The sequence below is a fragment of the Vigna angularis genome, chromosome 8 (assembly GCF_016808095.1).
Source record: "Vigna angularis cultivar LongXiaoDou No.4 chromosome 8, ASM1680809v1, whole genome shotgun sequence".
NCBI classification, from domain to species: Eukaryota; Viridiplantae; Streptophyta; class Magnoliopsida; order Fabales; family Fabaceae; genus Vigna; species Vigna angularis.
The window spans coordinates 27,952,760-27,969,301 of NC_068977.1; the positions used below are offsets into that span (position 1 = coordinate 27,952,760).

Genomic DNA, 16,542 nt, shown 5'->3' on the forward strand with positions numbered 1-16,542 from the left:
CATGTTTAGGATGCTTGAATTGCTTTATATGAAATATGATTCATGTGTAAGAAGATGTTATAGTATAATATGATTTGTTTTGTATCACTAGCTTACTAGTTTTTTTGTATGTCTTGTTGGTATGTTCTTGTACGTGATTGTCCTGGCTATGATCATATGGTGAGTGTAAGCAGAGGGTGATGAGGTGATCATGGAGCATGCCATAAAAAGTGGAGACGGCCCAGAAGCTTAGTAGTTTTTGTGATAAATCTTTAGTAACCTTGTAAGTATAGTAGAGTGAAACTCATTGACAATTACTCTGTAGATAAGTAAAGGTCACCACAACATGACTTACCATAGCTCGACATTCATACTTTTAATCCAGATGGTCAGGTCTAAGTCCATGGTATGCTTAGGATGTTTGTTTAATGGTATGCTTAGGATGTTTGTTAACTTTGTATGAAATATATTGTATGATGAATTCTGATATTATGTATTTTTTCTTTTAACATTAACTTACCTTTTGTGTGTTTCTTTGTTTGTTTTGTTGTGTATGTTTGGTTTCTTTTGCAATGACTACTTGATTGGTGTGAGTAAAGGGAGAAGACATATCCATGGAGCAAGCCTTGAGAAGTGATGGAGTTGATGTATAGCTTGATTAGATTATCTATTTTGTATAGTTTATTTGAAAGACCTTGTGTAAATAATCCTTTTATTTACTTTAAAGTCATATATAATATTAGACTTGTAGTTTTATAGTTGTTTTGAGATCACTTTACAAATATCTATTATATATTCCTTAAGTTAAATTGTTCTATTATATTGATATTGTAATAGTTCCTTAATAATGTTTATATTATTTTAATGAGATGTTACAATGAATGTCAAAATATTAATAATTAAAAGTAATAAACATGTCTAATTTTAAAACATTACTAAGATGATTTTACAACATTTAAAGTCAAAACTCATTCTTCTTAACAATACTATCTAAGTCTAATATTAATTACAACACATAATGTTTAAGAGTAAATAAAAAAGAGAAAAGAAAAAGAATAGATATTTTTTTTGAAAACAATTATATTTTTTTTAAAACTTCATCGAAACCCTTTGCAATTTTTACCTCAAAAATAAACAGGTTGAAAATGTAGAATGCACCAACTTTTATATTAACATCATGCCTGATTACATTGCTTGGTATTTTGGGAAATTATTAGAATAGTTTATTATTTTACTTGAAACTATGATTTAAATTTTGATTACAAGCATGGAAAAAAAATTATTTGTATGATATTTTCTTAAAAAAATTTATAATTTTTTGATTTTAAAATCATCAATCACTACATTCAAATATCTGTCTAGACATCTCATGATTTACAAAAAAAAGGGCAACGTTAGTTACCAATACAAGTTATCCTTTGGTTACATAATCGCTTGCATAATAATGCATTTATAATTCACTGAAAAGCTCTCCAACTTCCTTCTTCATCATTCCCTTAATCTGTGTAAGAAAACACAATTATAATGATTGTTGATATTCTTTTACATTAACCATCCTAATCAAATAAAAATAAACTTGTAAGTATTGACAAATGCTTAGGGAGTATGTTACCTGCTTTGCAGAAAGCCCAATGTCCTTTAAATCGTTTAGCTATTTCAAAAAATTGGTTTCCAACAGAAATTGTTAGATATGTACCCTTAGCAAAACAATATAAAATTTATGAATTTATCTTTTAAAGACATACACTTTTGAAAGGTTCTGGAGATTCTTCTCGAAGTTCAAGTATAAAGTTAGCTCTTTTGTCTCCAATTCCCTGTAAGAACAAAAATTAACTAGTTATAATACAAGATCAGCAAAAGGTTTTGATGAAAGGTGAAACATTACTGACCTTTAATCTTTTCAATTCTTCCCTATTTGTATTCAAGTATAAAAAGAAAAAAAAAAAGTAAATCAGTGAGATTCTCAATTATAAAAAAAAAAAAGTACATATAAAAACAGCAGAAACTTACTTGTCAGCCGTGTTCAAAAATCTAAGATATTCTTGAACGATGGAACTCTGTACTCAAAATAAGTAAATTATATTTATAACTGAAAAACATTACATAAAATACAGCCATTTAACTATATATCAAACCTTCATCCCAGAGCCCCGCATGCTGAATGTCTCCCAAGGACTTTTGCCATTCATTTCATCCCATTGGCTCATGTTCTGTTGAATTATAGGAGTTTTTGGTTCTATAGCTGGAATGGGTTGTTTTTCTGAATTTTGCAAGCATGATGAAGTTGAAGAGCATAGCATTTTAAGACTATTGGAAAGATCGCGCAACTGTGAACTAATGGGTGGTGAATTATGACCTTGAAATGACAAAAGACGGAAATTGAAAGTTAATATAGACATGTATCATACTTCTAGTAAAAAAATTTACCACTTTGTGTATGTATCAACTGCTCTACCTTCGTGAACTATTATTGACATTGATTCAGAGGAATGATTGATACAAGGGGTATTCTCCTTTTTACCTTCATCTCCATCCACTAAAACATCCTATGTGACCAGACAAAGAAGAAAAATATTAAATATAAAATTAACTTTTCAAGTACCAGAAAGGTTTCAGAATATTTTAAGAATGTCCGACTGAAAAAGAAGGAGACGTGATAGCATTTAAAAAATTACCTTAGCTGCTAGGGAATTGATTTCCACTTCACTGCTAGCGTTCAAGGACGAATCACCCTGTACAGTAGAGAACACATATCATCACTAACTCTACAAATTTTATTGGTTGAAAGAAAATCTAAACATATTTCAGTTCTATGTGTTCATATCATTACATTTTCCAAAGGGGGATAAAGTTTCATGTCCTGACTAGCTTTTGCAAATAAGTCATCCTTCGGAAATGAAACATTTGTCAATGCTAAAGTATTCACTATCGTTTCCACTCCAGAGTTATCATGATTTCCAGTCTCAGGTAATGAGTTATCCTGTGTTAGACACAAATCATGCACTGAGCTTCCTAATCTGTTGGTCAACAGTATGCAAAATATGACAGATGTATTACCATCAAAGGCTTTGATGCTTTAGTAACCATTTCCTGCAAAAAGAAAATACAACTTTTTATTGGTAACACCTCATATAGCTCATACAAATGAATAGTTATACAATTGTTTTTTTTTTTCACTTCAAAAATGACTTAATTTACCAGAAAGTAATAAAATTTTAATCTTTACCTTTTCAATGGTCGAACTCTTATGTGATAAGAATGAACTTACTTGTATCAAAACCATTTATGATCAGATAAATGAAGTTCTAATATAAATTTAGTTTTTAATTCCTTACAACTAAAATATTTCTAGCAAGAGTTTTGGTGAAAAATAATCGATTATTATGACTTCCAAGTTTAATTTATAATCGTGTCGGACACAATATATTTATCCCGACTACATACTTGCTCTTCCATGTCGTCTTGAAAAGATAAAGAGGAAATAGTAAATGGAAAGGAATAAAGTTACCTTCTCAACCTTAGGTGTGGAATGACTAGCTTCATCAAACAATTTCCTTTAATAAGACAAAGTCAATATCAGTAATTTGATAAAAGTACAAAATACCAAACTTCATAAAATATGTACATAACCTTAGTACAAACCTTCCTTTCGTTAGTTTAGAAGAACCATGAAATTTCTTTGCTGTCCCAGAAACATTTTTAGGTATCTGTCTCATATTTGCTGAACTTACACTTTTCTTGGTGGAATCTAAGAATGTCTGATGATGAATCCGATGACATGACCTTGAAGCCAAGCTTACCATGTAAATAGTGTCTTGGCAAAATGATGGGTTCTAAGTTCAAAATACAGAAAAAGAAAAATTAATTAGAAATCAAAGTTAAATTCGAAAATTACTCACAAGGAATGAGAAAATAAATTTTAAACTCAAAATCAGTCACAATTACCAAGCATGAAACCAGTAAAATTCTGCTAGTTCCCCTCAAAGAATCCTGCAGTATGCGCGTAAGCTTGCTTTCCCGGTAGGGAATATGACTTTCATTTGTTCTCAAAGCATGGCAAATATTCAATAATGCATATATTGACTTGTTAATTTTGTTAATCTCAGTTAGGCAGGAGCCATCACTACTTTTCTTTCTGGTATCTTCATACCCTGATAACAGGGTAATATTGTCAGTCAAATTTTAAATATGTTTTCAAGGAACCAGAAAAGAAAAAAAAAAGATTATTTGGCATCTTTCACAACAAAAATTATAACCTGCTAAGTCAACAAAATTCATTTTGCTGACAGTACTTCCTACACTTTCATTCCGGGAAACGACATTCACAATCAATCCCATATGACTTCTTTGACCACCTTTTTTGGGAGCTCCCTTCAAGCTCAAACATGCAGTGGAGTACAAATTCTGAAATTCATTAACTGATTTCACAGGAACCTGCAGATGAAAACATGACGCATAGTCTCGTATAACTTGTCTACAATTCATCTTTAGAAATTTTCTCTCTGCTAGACTAGGAAAGTGAAACAGCAGAAATAGTCAAATAGATTTCTACCTGACTCAATCCTTTAAACTGATTTCTACCACGATCTTCAAAAACCAAGATTGGCGGCTTCTCTGGATTTAATAAATCCATGGCCCGTTCCTGATGATCAACCTCATAGAAAGAAACACTTATGGATTTCCCATTTTTCTCAGCAATTGGAAGAAACTCAGCAATAGCAAGCACTGCCAAACCTGGCCTCTCAGCAGAGCCCTTAAATGACAAAGGAGTAATTGTTAGCACAATAAAAGTACAATTTCATACAAATCAATAATCAAAATTCATAAAAAAGCACTCCCCCAACCAATAAAGTAAAAAGAAAACAAGCTCAATGACTAAGTAAGTCAAACCTGAATTATGTGGGTCTTTCCACTACCCCTAGCTCCATGTGCAATAACGGTGCTGTTATGACCTTCAAAAGCTGCAGACACAAAAGGCTTTACCTCCCTTGAATATATCATTTCACTGTCTTCATCTTCCTTATAGCAATAGTCCACCAAATAACGACTACTCAACAGAAATTAATTCAAATGAGTACAATGATCCCATGTTCATCAAATCAATCTAACGAAGAAAATTATTCATAATAATTTGGAAAAAAAGGAAAAGAAAATAAAGACAAGACAATTCAACTTGCAAGACCCAAGAGACCACAGATTTCCAGATTGTAAATACTGTTTATATTTTTTATTCTTCATCCTAAGCTTAATATTTAAAAGATGTATGAATCATGAAAATTCTATTCCTCCAAACATTACACAATTCAAGAACCACTAAACTTCAAGATTTTTGGGCCGCATATTTAGCTAAAGTTTTTAACAACAAAATTTAGGAAGAGGAAATGAAGCCCCATTGTTTACAAGGAAGGGAAAACTTACATGTTTGAAGAGTAAAAACAAATCTACAATTATTAGAGATTATACCTAGTCTTACTCCTCTCAACCTAACCTTTGCCTTTGCGTTGTATATTATTCAGCTATAACTCAAGCTCCAATTTTGTGGCATCACAATTCAAGAATCAAAGATCCTTGAGATTTTGGCGAAGTGTACTATCTAGCTATGGCTCATGAAAACTCTAAATGCTCAAACATCATACAACTTAAGAACCAAAAACACTCAAGAGCACAATGGTAAGTAGCATCTAATTTCCCAAATATCAAACACCTGAAAAACCACAAACGCTCAAGAGTAGAACGGTATAGTTTTGTCTTGGTCCCAAGCCTTCAACTAATGAGGAACCTTCTGACTCCAGGGTACCAATAAAAAAAATTAATTCATACTAAGATTCAAGAGGTGTATTCTTGTTTCACTATTATGATTTGGGAAAAACCCAATTCTCCAAAGTCCAAGCATTACAAAATTGAAGTACCACAAACCTTCAACATTTAGGTACATATTCAGCCATGGCTAACAAAATTCTAACTATCCAAATATCAGACAATTCAGTAACCACAAAACCCCTCAAAAGATTTAGAAAATGTATTACAATGTCATGACTGATGAAAACTATAATCACCCAAACATTACATATTTCAAGATGTCCTCCAAAACTTGGAATTCAATAACATCTTTTCACTACAGTTCTCATCCATCAATAAAATTCACAAAAACAGAAACGGCACAACTCAAACCCTAAAACGTACCTGGGATGGTCTCTGAAGGAGATGGAGACATCATCCAAATTCTCGTCATTCACTGAAATCCAATCCACAGTCCTTGAAGTGTCAGGCTCCAAATTAGCCTCAGGACCCGAAAACCCGCGGATCCTAGCGATAACCCGAACCTTACCACCCACGCGATCGAGTTGCTTTGAAACCATTGAAGCCAAAGCAATAGAATCTGCTAACAGAAAATACTAGAAATTGAAAGAGGGAAGAAAGTATTTTGATTTAGAATGGAGAGAGAAGAGAATAAATATAGAAGAGATAGAAGCAGAATAGGAAGTAGCCGTTGAAATTTACAATAGATATTTCAAAAATATTTCTCCCTCTCTCTCTTACTAAGGCTCCTCAAATAAAGACTTTTTTTCTATTTACAACATTACAAATCTTCTCCAGCACGCTCTAGTAGTAGTAACCAAGTAAGCTCTTAAGCGGTGCGTTTTAACGTTGATATTAAAAATAAGAATTTTTTTTAAAATAACATATGACTAATCTTGGCTTAAATTATGTGTTTTATTATATTTTTTTATTGATTTTTTATAATATATAAAATGTATTGGTGTAATGACCTAAATGAAGTGATTAATTATATTTTAAAATGAACAATTTTGTATTAAAAAACTTAGTTTGATATATTTTATTTTTATTTGCTTTTTTTTGTAAATAATAGTTATGATGTAATAATACTTATAAAGAGAGCATAAATTAAAAAAAATGTAAATATAATATGAAACTATTTCGAATTGAATGTTCATGTTTATGTGACGTAGTATAATATGTGCCTAATTTTTTAATATTAGTTAATATTTGTAAATACATTTATTCAAAATGGTCTTTTAAGGATATTAATTTTAGTTATTTGATATTGTTAAAATTTAGAGTTTAAGCATCTGTCAAACATTTTCCATGCACTAACATTTTCCTGAAATTAATAATAATAATAATAATAATAACTTAATTTATTAAGATAAAAAAATTAAGGGTTTCCTTGCTGATCAATAGGATTGAAAAACTATCATATAAGAGTGTATTCAATGATTTTTGTTTACTAATAAGTTATTATTTTATTTTTCATCTTATAAAAGAAAAAGACTTACCTAAATTAGTTTGAGTTTTCACACTTCTGATTTTGAATAACATTCTTAGTCTAACCTGACATTATTTCTCACACAGTACAGTTAATGAATCTATCTTATTTCTTAAAACTAATTCAAAGAGAGAATTTCAAATTCATGATAATGAAATACCAAATTCAGCAGTATTTTTTCCCCTTCCATTTATCACCCAAAAAGGTTATGTACTAAGCTTTTCACCAATCAAAATCGTTAAGTCTAGAATTAGACCAATCAAAATCCTTAAGCCTAAAATTAGTTATGCTATTTCTGACAAGTTACCTCTTTTCCTTATTGTGAGGTTTAACCTGGACGTGGTCTAGTTTGTTTCATCAATTAACTTTTTGTTTCATCAATTAACTTTTTGTTTCATCAATTGACTTCTTTGCTCAATTATTTAAGCATTTTTTACTCTTGTCTTTTCTTCATTTGTTCAATATAATCACATCTAAGAGAGGAAAAAAAAATCATTTATATCAATATTATATACTTTTGATTCAATCCATTTCATTTAAAATTTATTTTTTAAAATATTCAATCTATATAAAATTCATTTTATTAAATTTAAATTTGGTCAATCCTTTATAATATTTTTATTGGATATTCATTATTTTAATCTAAATTTTTAAATATGGAAAATCTAAATTTCTAATATATATTTTCAATATAAATTTTTAGTTGATTAGGGCTAAAGACCAAGATGAATTGGTCCAAGCCGAAAATGGAGATAGATTGGTTCGAATCGAAGGTTGAGAGTAACTATTGTGATCATAGATAGGGCAAACATGAAGACAATAAAAGAATTACAAGAAGTATGACCAAAGAGAATCACCTGATCTCATGGCTTCTTTATTCCTTTATTCAAAAAGAGTAATATAGGTTTCATTGGGCTTGTATTTCTACCTTTAGTAGTATAGGTTGTTTCTTTCTCTTTGTTTTATCTTTTGTTCTAGTTTGAGTTGTAAAAAGCTTATATATTATTTTTCTCTTGAAAGTACAAGTAATGTGGGACATAACATGGCTTGGACTTAAAAGAAAGAAGAATAAGTAAGTCTTCCTCTTTTGGTGCCTTGTAGTTCATGACAACTCTCCTTCTTTATCTTAGTGTTTTTTTCTTTTAAAAATGTTAGAATAATTATATCTATGTATAATCATTAAGTCTAGGCAGGGTGTAGTATGCTATATCATTTATTAGTTGTACCTAGTTCTACACCTAGGGGTCTAGTGTAGTCTCTTAGTATTTCATGTACTCTTGTATTTTTATTATATATAGAATGATAGTGAGAGGGATCTCTAAGGCCCTCTAGAAATATTTTACAATTTCAATCTCAACATGGTATCAAAGCAAGTTGTCTAAGTTCTTCTAACCTTTGTTGTTCGCCGACGACCACCGTAGCCACCGACGACCCTAAAAGTTGTCTTTCAACATGTGTCCTAGATTTAAATGAGCAGTGCATCTCTCCATCATTTATCTACAGTATCTTTCAACTATTTTTCTACTATCCATCGTAGGAGTCCATCGCCGGCCATCTTCTGTCGTCGACCACCATCATAGTTTCGTCTGGCAACCAATGGATCTAGATTGCCTCCTCGAGCGACGACCAACTCTATTAGTGTCGTGGGCTAGTTCTCATCCATGCGCAGCCATACACGCCACATTTGTCTGATGTTTGCCACCACCGTCATTGTCCTTATTCCGACGAAGACAAGGGTTAGGTGCGCCTCGAGGAGTGTAACTCAACCTTAGTGATCCTCTCTCATAAGCCTACGCACACGTCGCCACACACGGCTTCTCTCCGGTCAGTTTTCGGCGTGTGTTCCTCACGTGCCACCTTCCCGGGTCAGAGTGACACCACGTCACTATCGGTCGTCTCGTCGGAGCCTCTTAAGTGTGTTTTGGTCCTTGATTCTTTATTTCGATGGTTGTAACTCAGACCTAAGGTTTTCTCCTTTGATTGTATTTTAAACCCTATGTCCTTCAGATCTCCTCTGTTTCAACATTGACTGACTCACCGAATCATGTTGAGTCCATATATGTCCTTGGTTCCTAATTTCGAAGTCATTTGGTTGGTATTATAAGTTTTCTCTCTTCAACCCTAAAATCGAAAATCCCTAATTTCTTGTTTTCAATCTGGAATGGTGGAGGCATGCGCTGCTTCTTCATTACCCTCTTTGCACCACTTAAGTACCACCAACAGAAGTCATTCAGGTTCGTTCATCGACACACCACATAATCCAACCATGGTTATCCTCGTGGGGTTTTTGTTTCTTCTTCTCCTTTCTTATACGTCACCACTATTTTTCTTCTCCTTTCTTATACGTCACCACTATTTTTCTTCTCCTCTGCTTACTCCAACCTATCTTTGTCATTTCAATGGTATCAAAGCCTTGCAACAAACTCAATGTATCGAGTTCGAACCTTGGGAACCTACTCCTACGATTGAGGGACTCCCAAATTCACTAAGTCGTCAAGTGTCAGCTTCTGAAGGAGAGACGTTTGTTATTATAGGAAATTATGGGCCTTGTATGGATAGGTTAACATTTTTGTAACAATGGTATCAGAGCAAAAAGTCATGGATCCAAGGTTGCTCGTGGCACGAGGGGAAGTTTAATTCTAGTGAGATTCAGAATCTTAAGTCAACAATTTCACGAGTCCTTTGTCAATGTTGTTCAATGTGAGGGGGAATGTGTCTATATGGTCCTCCTTCGACTTCTTAGTCCCAACAGTTTTGTCACTATCAGCCACTGTAGGCCCCATCAACCAATGATGACAGTTTAGTCCCTACATTTTTATCGCTTCTAGCCACTACACGCCCCATCAGTCAATGATGGTAGTTTAGTCCTTGCAGTTTTGTTGTTGTTCGTTATTGCATGCCCCCATCCGTTATTGATACCAATTCAGTCCCTACAATCTTGTTGTTGTCCGACACTGCTAACCATCATCCACTTTTTGATGGAAATCTCATTTGTCAAAGTCATCCTAGTTAAAGTTTCATGGTGCTAGTTGAAGTTTCGCGGTTGTCCACCACTATCCATTTATATTGGATCAACTCTTCAAGAGTCTACATCCAGGCTTCTTCCAACAACCTTAGTTGGAAGAAAATCCACTAATAAAGATGTCAAGATTTAGAATACAAGATTCACCTATGCACTCTAAATCTCAAATCACAACAAGAATAAACTCCTAAGGGTGAGGCTACCCACGCTCACTCTAGGAACCAAGAACACACTCCTAAGAGTGAGGCTACACACACTCATTCTAGGAACCTTGCCTACACAACAAAGGTAATCACAACTCACAAAGAATTATAGAAAAACAAAACTTGATACACCTCTTGTGCAGATCTTACACTTCCTTGATCTTCCCTTTCACTCTTGAAAGCTTGAACCTTTGAATCTTTACAATTTATGATGGCTCCTCCAAGAATGCTCCAAGAATGCTCACAAAGTGTTCTTGTTTCACAAATGAAAGCTCTAAGAATGTTCCACATCCTTACAAAAGGAATTACATACATATATATAGCAAAAGATGCAAAACTGGTACATTTAGTCGATTAGGTTACTAATGTAATCGATTAAAACAAACAGCACAGCCCTGGTATGCCTATGACTAACTTTAACTAATTCTGAACTAACTTAATCGATTAAGTTAGTAGCACCACACCAAATTTATGCAGTTTTACTATTCTATTCAACCAAGAATCTAACTTACATGAATTTAATCTTAATCTGAAAATTTAATCACCTAAGAAAGGACATTTAATAAATTCATCATCAAAAACACTCTTTGTATCATCATTAAGTCTAGGTAGGGTGTAGTATTCTATATCATTTATTAGTTGTACCTAGTTCTGCACCTAGGGGTCTAATGCAGTCCCTTACTATTCCATGCACTCTTGTATTTTCATTATATATAGAATGACAGTGAGAGGGATCTCTGAAGCCCTCTAGAAATATTTTACAGTTTCAATCTCAACAAAAGAGTTAGGTAGCTTATATACCTTTAGGAAGATTAAGAAATGAGTGATGTGGTGGGACTTATAGTTGCCTTGGTCGTGTGTTTCTACATATTCATGCATCTCAGTCCCACATTCCCTAGCTCATTCACCATTCTTCCTCTCCTAAAGCTATATAAGGATCTCCTAGCTCTTCCTTGTAACACACTTCATCATTGAATGATAGTTTTATATTAGCATTCATTTGCAATCTTCTTAAAGATAGCAATTATCTCTTAGTTCAAATTTTTGGATCTTATCTTGTGGTGAAGCAAGTGGCGGTCCTTCCCACTTATCTTGGACTTCCTTCCAAGTGGTGTGGCATCCTTTCTCCATATCTTTTCTTACTTTTCTCTTTTTTGTTGTACTCTTTCAATTCCTTTTCAATTATGCTATGTTAGCTGTAGTTTCTAGTTTACTTATGCATGTTATTCCACATCACTAACTAAATCAAGTCAAAGTCGAGATGGAACGGATCAGGTCGAAGGTTAAGATAAGTCGGGTTGAAGGTTAACACTGGTGCAACCGAGGATCAAGGTTCAAATTATTCAACCTGGCTTAGGCCAAAGGTCAACTCGGACTGACCCGAGCTAAAGGTAGACCCTAGCCGGTTTGGCTGAAGGTTGAGATAGGCCTATTCAGACTGAAAGTCAAAAAATGTTAGCTTAAATAGAAGGTCTAATAATATATTTTAAAAAATAATATTTTTTTTTCACGTTTAAAAAGAAATTCAGTCAAAATTCGGTTACGTTGGCCCCAACTGAAAATCGGTCGAGTTAACTCCTCTCAAAAATTTGGTTGAATTTATTCGAGTTAGCCTTGACTAAAAGTCAATAATATAAGGCTAAGTCGGCCCTGGCCCAATAAGGCTGAGTCGGCCCTAGTCGAATTAGGCTGAGTCGCCCCTGGTCGAATATGGCTGAGTCGGTCCAAGTCAAATACGGGTGAGTCAACCCTAATCAAAATTTGATCAGATTCGATCGAGTAGACCCCAACTGAAAATCGACCAATTATGGTTGAGTCACCCCGTGTCAAATTTCAACCGAATTTGGTTGATTATGCATTGATCGAAAATCAACTAAATTTTGTTGATTCGTGATGAATAAGGGCTAACAATATGGGTTCATGGATAAGCCCAAATTTACTCTCCTTATTTCTAAATATATTATAATGTAGAAAAGTATAAGTTTTCTTACATATTCTTTGTATTTTGTAGTTTTGGACAAGCTATTAGGCTCATATATGTTTCCAACCGAGTTTTTCAACAGATGGTCGAGCTCTTCTACACTTGGCCGAGTTCTTTTACACCTTATTGAGTTTTTATATACCTGGTCAAGCTTCCCCTCTTGCTGGTTGAGCTCCATGATACCAGTCAAGTTATCCATCCTCAAACTGACCTCTTTTGTGTTTGACTGCGTAATCCTACTTCCAACTGAACTTGAAGACCAACCTACCGAGCTCTAGGACCAACCTGTCGAGCTCTAGGACTAACCTGTCGAGCTCTTGGGATGAATGGCCAAGCTACCATGTCTTCTAGTCGATTCTTTAGAGTGTAGTCGAGCTTTTTCTCCTAGACCGAGCTGTCACATTGCTTGAAGCTGGGTTTTCAGGTTCTAGTCACAATTGGGAAACTAAGTTCACTCTCTTATACTGAATTTGTTGTGCTCTTTTTCCATGGTCAGGTTGTTGATCTCTTCTTCCAAGAAGCTTGTTTCCTTTCAAAAACCTTATTTTTCATACTTTTCACTTGACATAAATATAAAACATGTTGTATAGACACTTGTCATCTAATCCGTGAATCACGGTGGATGATTAGGATGATAGTTGATCATAGCACGAGCCTGAAAACACTAAAATTTAGTGCTCAAACTTTGTAGAAAGAACTTTTGAATGTTGAGCGTTATTTTGTTGAGATCACTCCAGATTCCCTCTTCCTTGAGAGTCACTGTCCAAAGAAGTCTTGAAAAACCTCCTCTAACCCCCTTCCCTAACTAGGTTTTAACCTTCCTTGGGTTTTTGTTTAACCATACCGAACCACATATATCACTATTTCATTCTGCTACATCTATCACCACGAGCACCATAGCCATTCGTGAGCCATCAAGTAGTAGTCGTCATCTCTACATTGAGCCTCATATTCTTCATTGTTTGTATGTTAATTTGACTTCACTTCAATTCATGCGCCTATAAGCTTGAGGCAAATTCATTAGTTTGACCCTGACTAAATATGACCGAGTCAATCTTGATTCATGTTGAAGGTCAAGATGGATCATCTTAGACTTGATCAATTTGTCTAAAGGTTGAGACTAGAACTGTCAAAATGGGTCACCCGGCCCGACCCGACCCGGCACACCACGGGTTGGTCACATAGTGAGCCAACCCAACCCGGCTCATTTATTAGCGATTCAAAAAAATTCGAACCCGGCTCGACCCATCACGAGTTGGTGGGTAAATGGGTTGGCGTACTGACTCACTTAATTACAATTTCTTTTAAATAAAAAAAATTACAAACTTTCTATAATACAAATTTAAACAAATTTCACTCCCAAATTTTACTCCCAACATGGGTGTTTAATTAATTTTGAAAATAAGGAACTTAAATAATTTTTTGGCTTAAATGTTTACTTCGTCCTCATGTTAAGAGGTGAATTTCTGTTTAGTACGCGGTTTTAAAAATGAAGACATTGGGTTATGTTATGAAAAGTCTATGAATAAGGTCATGTCCGTTAAGTTGACAGCAACGACGTTAAGTCCATGCTGATATGGTCGTACTTTTTCTCTTCTCTCTTCTGCTGTCCAGCTTTTTTTTTTTTTGTTGTTCAGCTTTTTCTTTGATGATTTGTTGAACTTGTTCTTTCTTTGTGGACCTTATTCATATACTTTTCATAACATAGGGACTCAATGTCTTCATTTTTAAAACCAGATACTAAACAGAAATTCACCTTTTAACATGGGGACAAAGTAAGCATTTAAACCTAATTTTTTCAAGCAAAAACAAAATAATAAATATGTTTTTATAAAATTAAAATTAAATTTTAATAAAATAAAATTAGGTAGGTGGGTTGGTGGGCCCACCACGGGTTCAACCCGCATGAGCCGGGTTTAAACGAGCCGGATTGAAATCTGAGCCACATAAAAAAAATACAATTTTTTCTAACCCAACCCAGCTCAAACCCGTGGTGGGCCGGTTTGACTCGCGGGTTGTGACCCATTTTGACAGCTCTAGTTCAGACTAACATATTCAAATTAAAAGTTGAGATGGACTAACCTAAATCAAATGTCTAATATTTTAAAAAATTAATATTTTCATATTTATATAAAAAAAACTCATGAATTGGTCTGACAATAGAGTTTTTATAGATATTTTTCTATTCTAAAATTTTTTAAGGCTTAAATGCTTACGTAGTCCCCATGTTAGGAGGTAATTTTTTGTTTAGTACCCAGTTTTTAAAAAGTAGACATTTGGTACCTATGTTTTAAAATTTGTATCAATTCAGTCATATCCGTTAAGTTGTAAGGAACGACGTTAAATGTTAAATGATGTGGAAAATAACTTACCTGACATGGCAAAAGGTAATTTTATACCAAAGACAGGTATGAAAATATCATTTCATTACAATAAATTAAAGGCTAAGGTGCTTGCCCTAAGACATTGATCTCGAAGGACCTTAGCTGAAGGAGGTGAGCTGAGGTGGGGTGCCCTTCGGTGTTTGGTTCGTGTGAAGTGGGTGCCCTAACTTGAGGAACTATTGTTGTTGTCTTCTGAGGTGAAGGAGGTGAGGTGAGGTGAGGTGCCCTTCGCTGTTTCCTTCGTGTGAGGTGGGTGCCCTAAGTTGAGGAAGTATTGTTGTTGTCTTCTCTATTTGTGGTTCGTTTTTGGGGATTGGGGTTGTTTTGTTGGTGTGGACGAAGCATTATTGTGTCACGACGCAATGTCAATTAATCACTGTTCATCTTGTTCATGGGGGCGCTCTCGTGGTGCTTCATCAAGAGGAATGGTTGGCAGCCAAATGTGCTATTGTGGAGAGCTTGCCGTATTGAGAGTCGCAAAAACTGCTAAGAACGAGGGCAAGCCTTTTTGGGGCTGCCCTAATTACAAGGTTTCTTTCCTTCGTTGTGTTTTTATTTTGGTATACATTTATTTGGTTTTTCATGAGATGTTTTTGGTTGGATGTTTTGTACAGCAGAGTCGAAATGAAGAAGTGCGAGGATGTAATTTCTTCAAATGGGGCAGTGAAGATAATGTAGATGAAAGGGATGCTACAATTGGATGGCAAAGGAGAAAGATTATTAATTTGGAAAAATCACTTTTGGTTTGTCAGAAAAGGGAGAAGGTCTTAATATGGATATTATGTTTGATGGGGTTGGTTAATATCACCTTTGTATGTCTTATGTTTTAATTTTGTTGAAGTGGTGTATCAATCACATTTTGTGATGAAGAAGTTAGTTAAATTGTAATGTTTCTTTGTTACCAAATGAATGAGAATCTGGTTGTAATGAGATTGTGCTTGTAATGACATTGTACTTAATGAAGAAGTTGGTTATATTACAATGTTAGTTACTTCAAGTGTAATTTTCAAAGAAGCCAATGAAATGAAGTTTGAAATAAGAGAAACCAAATTAATATGTCTATCACAATACATTAAATATAATCAAGTTTCAAATCAGTGATGCAAAATGAATATGGCTATGACAATACAAAAAATATAAACAAGTTTGAAATCAGAGAAGCCAAATTAATATTGCTATGACAATAGATTATGATAGAACCCAAAATGTTAATTGAAGGTCCAACATCACAGAACATCACATATCATCCAAAATACTTCAGATATGGTCCAAAATGTAAACATTGTTAAGTGCAAAATACATGACAGAAAGAGACACTATTTAAAGTCAAAGTACATATCCAAAATACAACAAAGATGTACTTAATTTTTGAAAGTAGAACAATCTAAAGTGGTGTTGTAATTTGATCAGTCTGGGGTTCTTAAGTAATCTGACTTGCTTGAGTGGGGTGGGGTGTAGCTTCTTCGTGTTGTTATTGACTTGCTTGAGAAGGGTGTGGTGTAGCTTGGTGTTGTTGTTGTTGATTTCCTTGTGGGCAATTAGTTCTTCTATGCCCAAGTTGTCTACATATGGAACATCTCTTAGGGATTCCTTTTTGTCCAAGTTGTGTATCATCCTTTTTTTGCTCCCAACTCTCCATCCTTCTTTTCTTTCTTGGTCTACCTGGCAACACCCGTTTTGGTGGA

At 34.1% G+C, this 16,542-nt stretch overlaps 1 protein-coding gene across 2 annotated transcripts; it reads right to left on the reverse strand.

Annotated features, from left to right (window-relative positions):
• Positions 1–1,330: 1,330 nt before the first annotated feature.
• LOC108344904 (kinesin-like protein KIN-10C) lies at positions 1,331–6,533 on the reverse strand. 2 transcript variants are annotated; one of them, XM_052867705.1, is made up of 17 exons: positions 6,163–6,533; positions 4,870–5,026; positions 4,532–4,732; positions 4,236–4,413; positions 3,925–4,130; positions 3,622–3,812; positions 3,497–3,533; positions 3,037–3,069; positions 2,810–2,959; positions 2,655–2,711; positions 2,435–2,525; positions 2,115–2,335; positions 1,990–2,036; positions 1,869–1,890; positions 1,725–1,793; positions 1,592–1,630; positions 1,331–1,480 (listed from the first exon to the last, which is right to left on the reverse strand). In XM_052867705.1, exons 1-17 carry the CDS (start codon positions 6,336–6,338, stop codon positions 1,430–1,432), a joined length of 1,926 nt encoding a protein of 641 aa, XP_052723665.1. In that variant the 5' UTR covers positions 6,339–6,533; the 3' UTR covers positions 1,331–1,429. The 2 variants fall into 2 exon arrangements, with proteins under 2 accessions (XP_052723665.1, XP_017438926.1); XM_017583437.2 differs by having other exon boundaries at positions 3,488–3,533; positions 6,163–6,532.
• Between the last annotated feature and the right edge of the window lie 10,009 nt (positions 6,534–16,542).

What these genes read in the sequence shown, in the direction of transcription:
- LOC108344904 (XM_017583437.2), bottom strand. Translation starts at nt 6,338, where the DNA reads ATGGTTTCAAAGCAACTCGATCGCGTGGGTGGTAAGGTTCGGGTTATC. An exon ending in TGCGGGGCTCTGGGATGAAG is followed by an intron (nt 2,037 to 2,114) that starts GTTTGATATATA and finishes TTTTGAGTACAG; the next exon opens with AGTTCCATCGTTCAAGAATA. An exon ending in CTCCAGAACCTTTCAAAAGT is followed by an intron (nt 1,631 to 1,724) that starts GTATGTCTTTAA and finishes TTTTTGAAATAG; the next exon opens with CTAAACGATTTAAAGGACAT.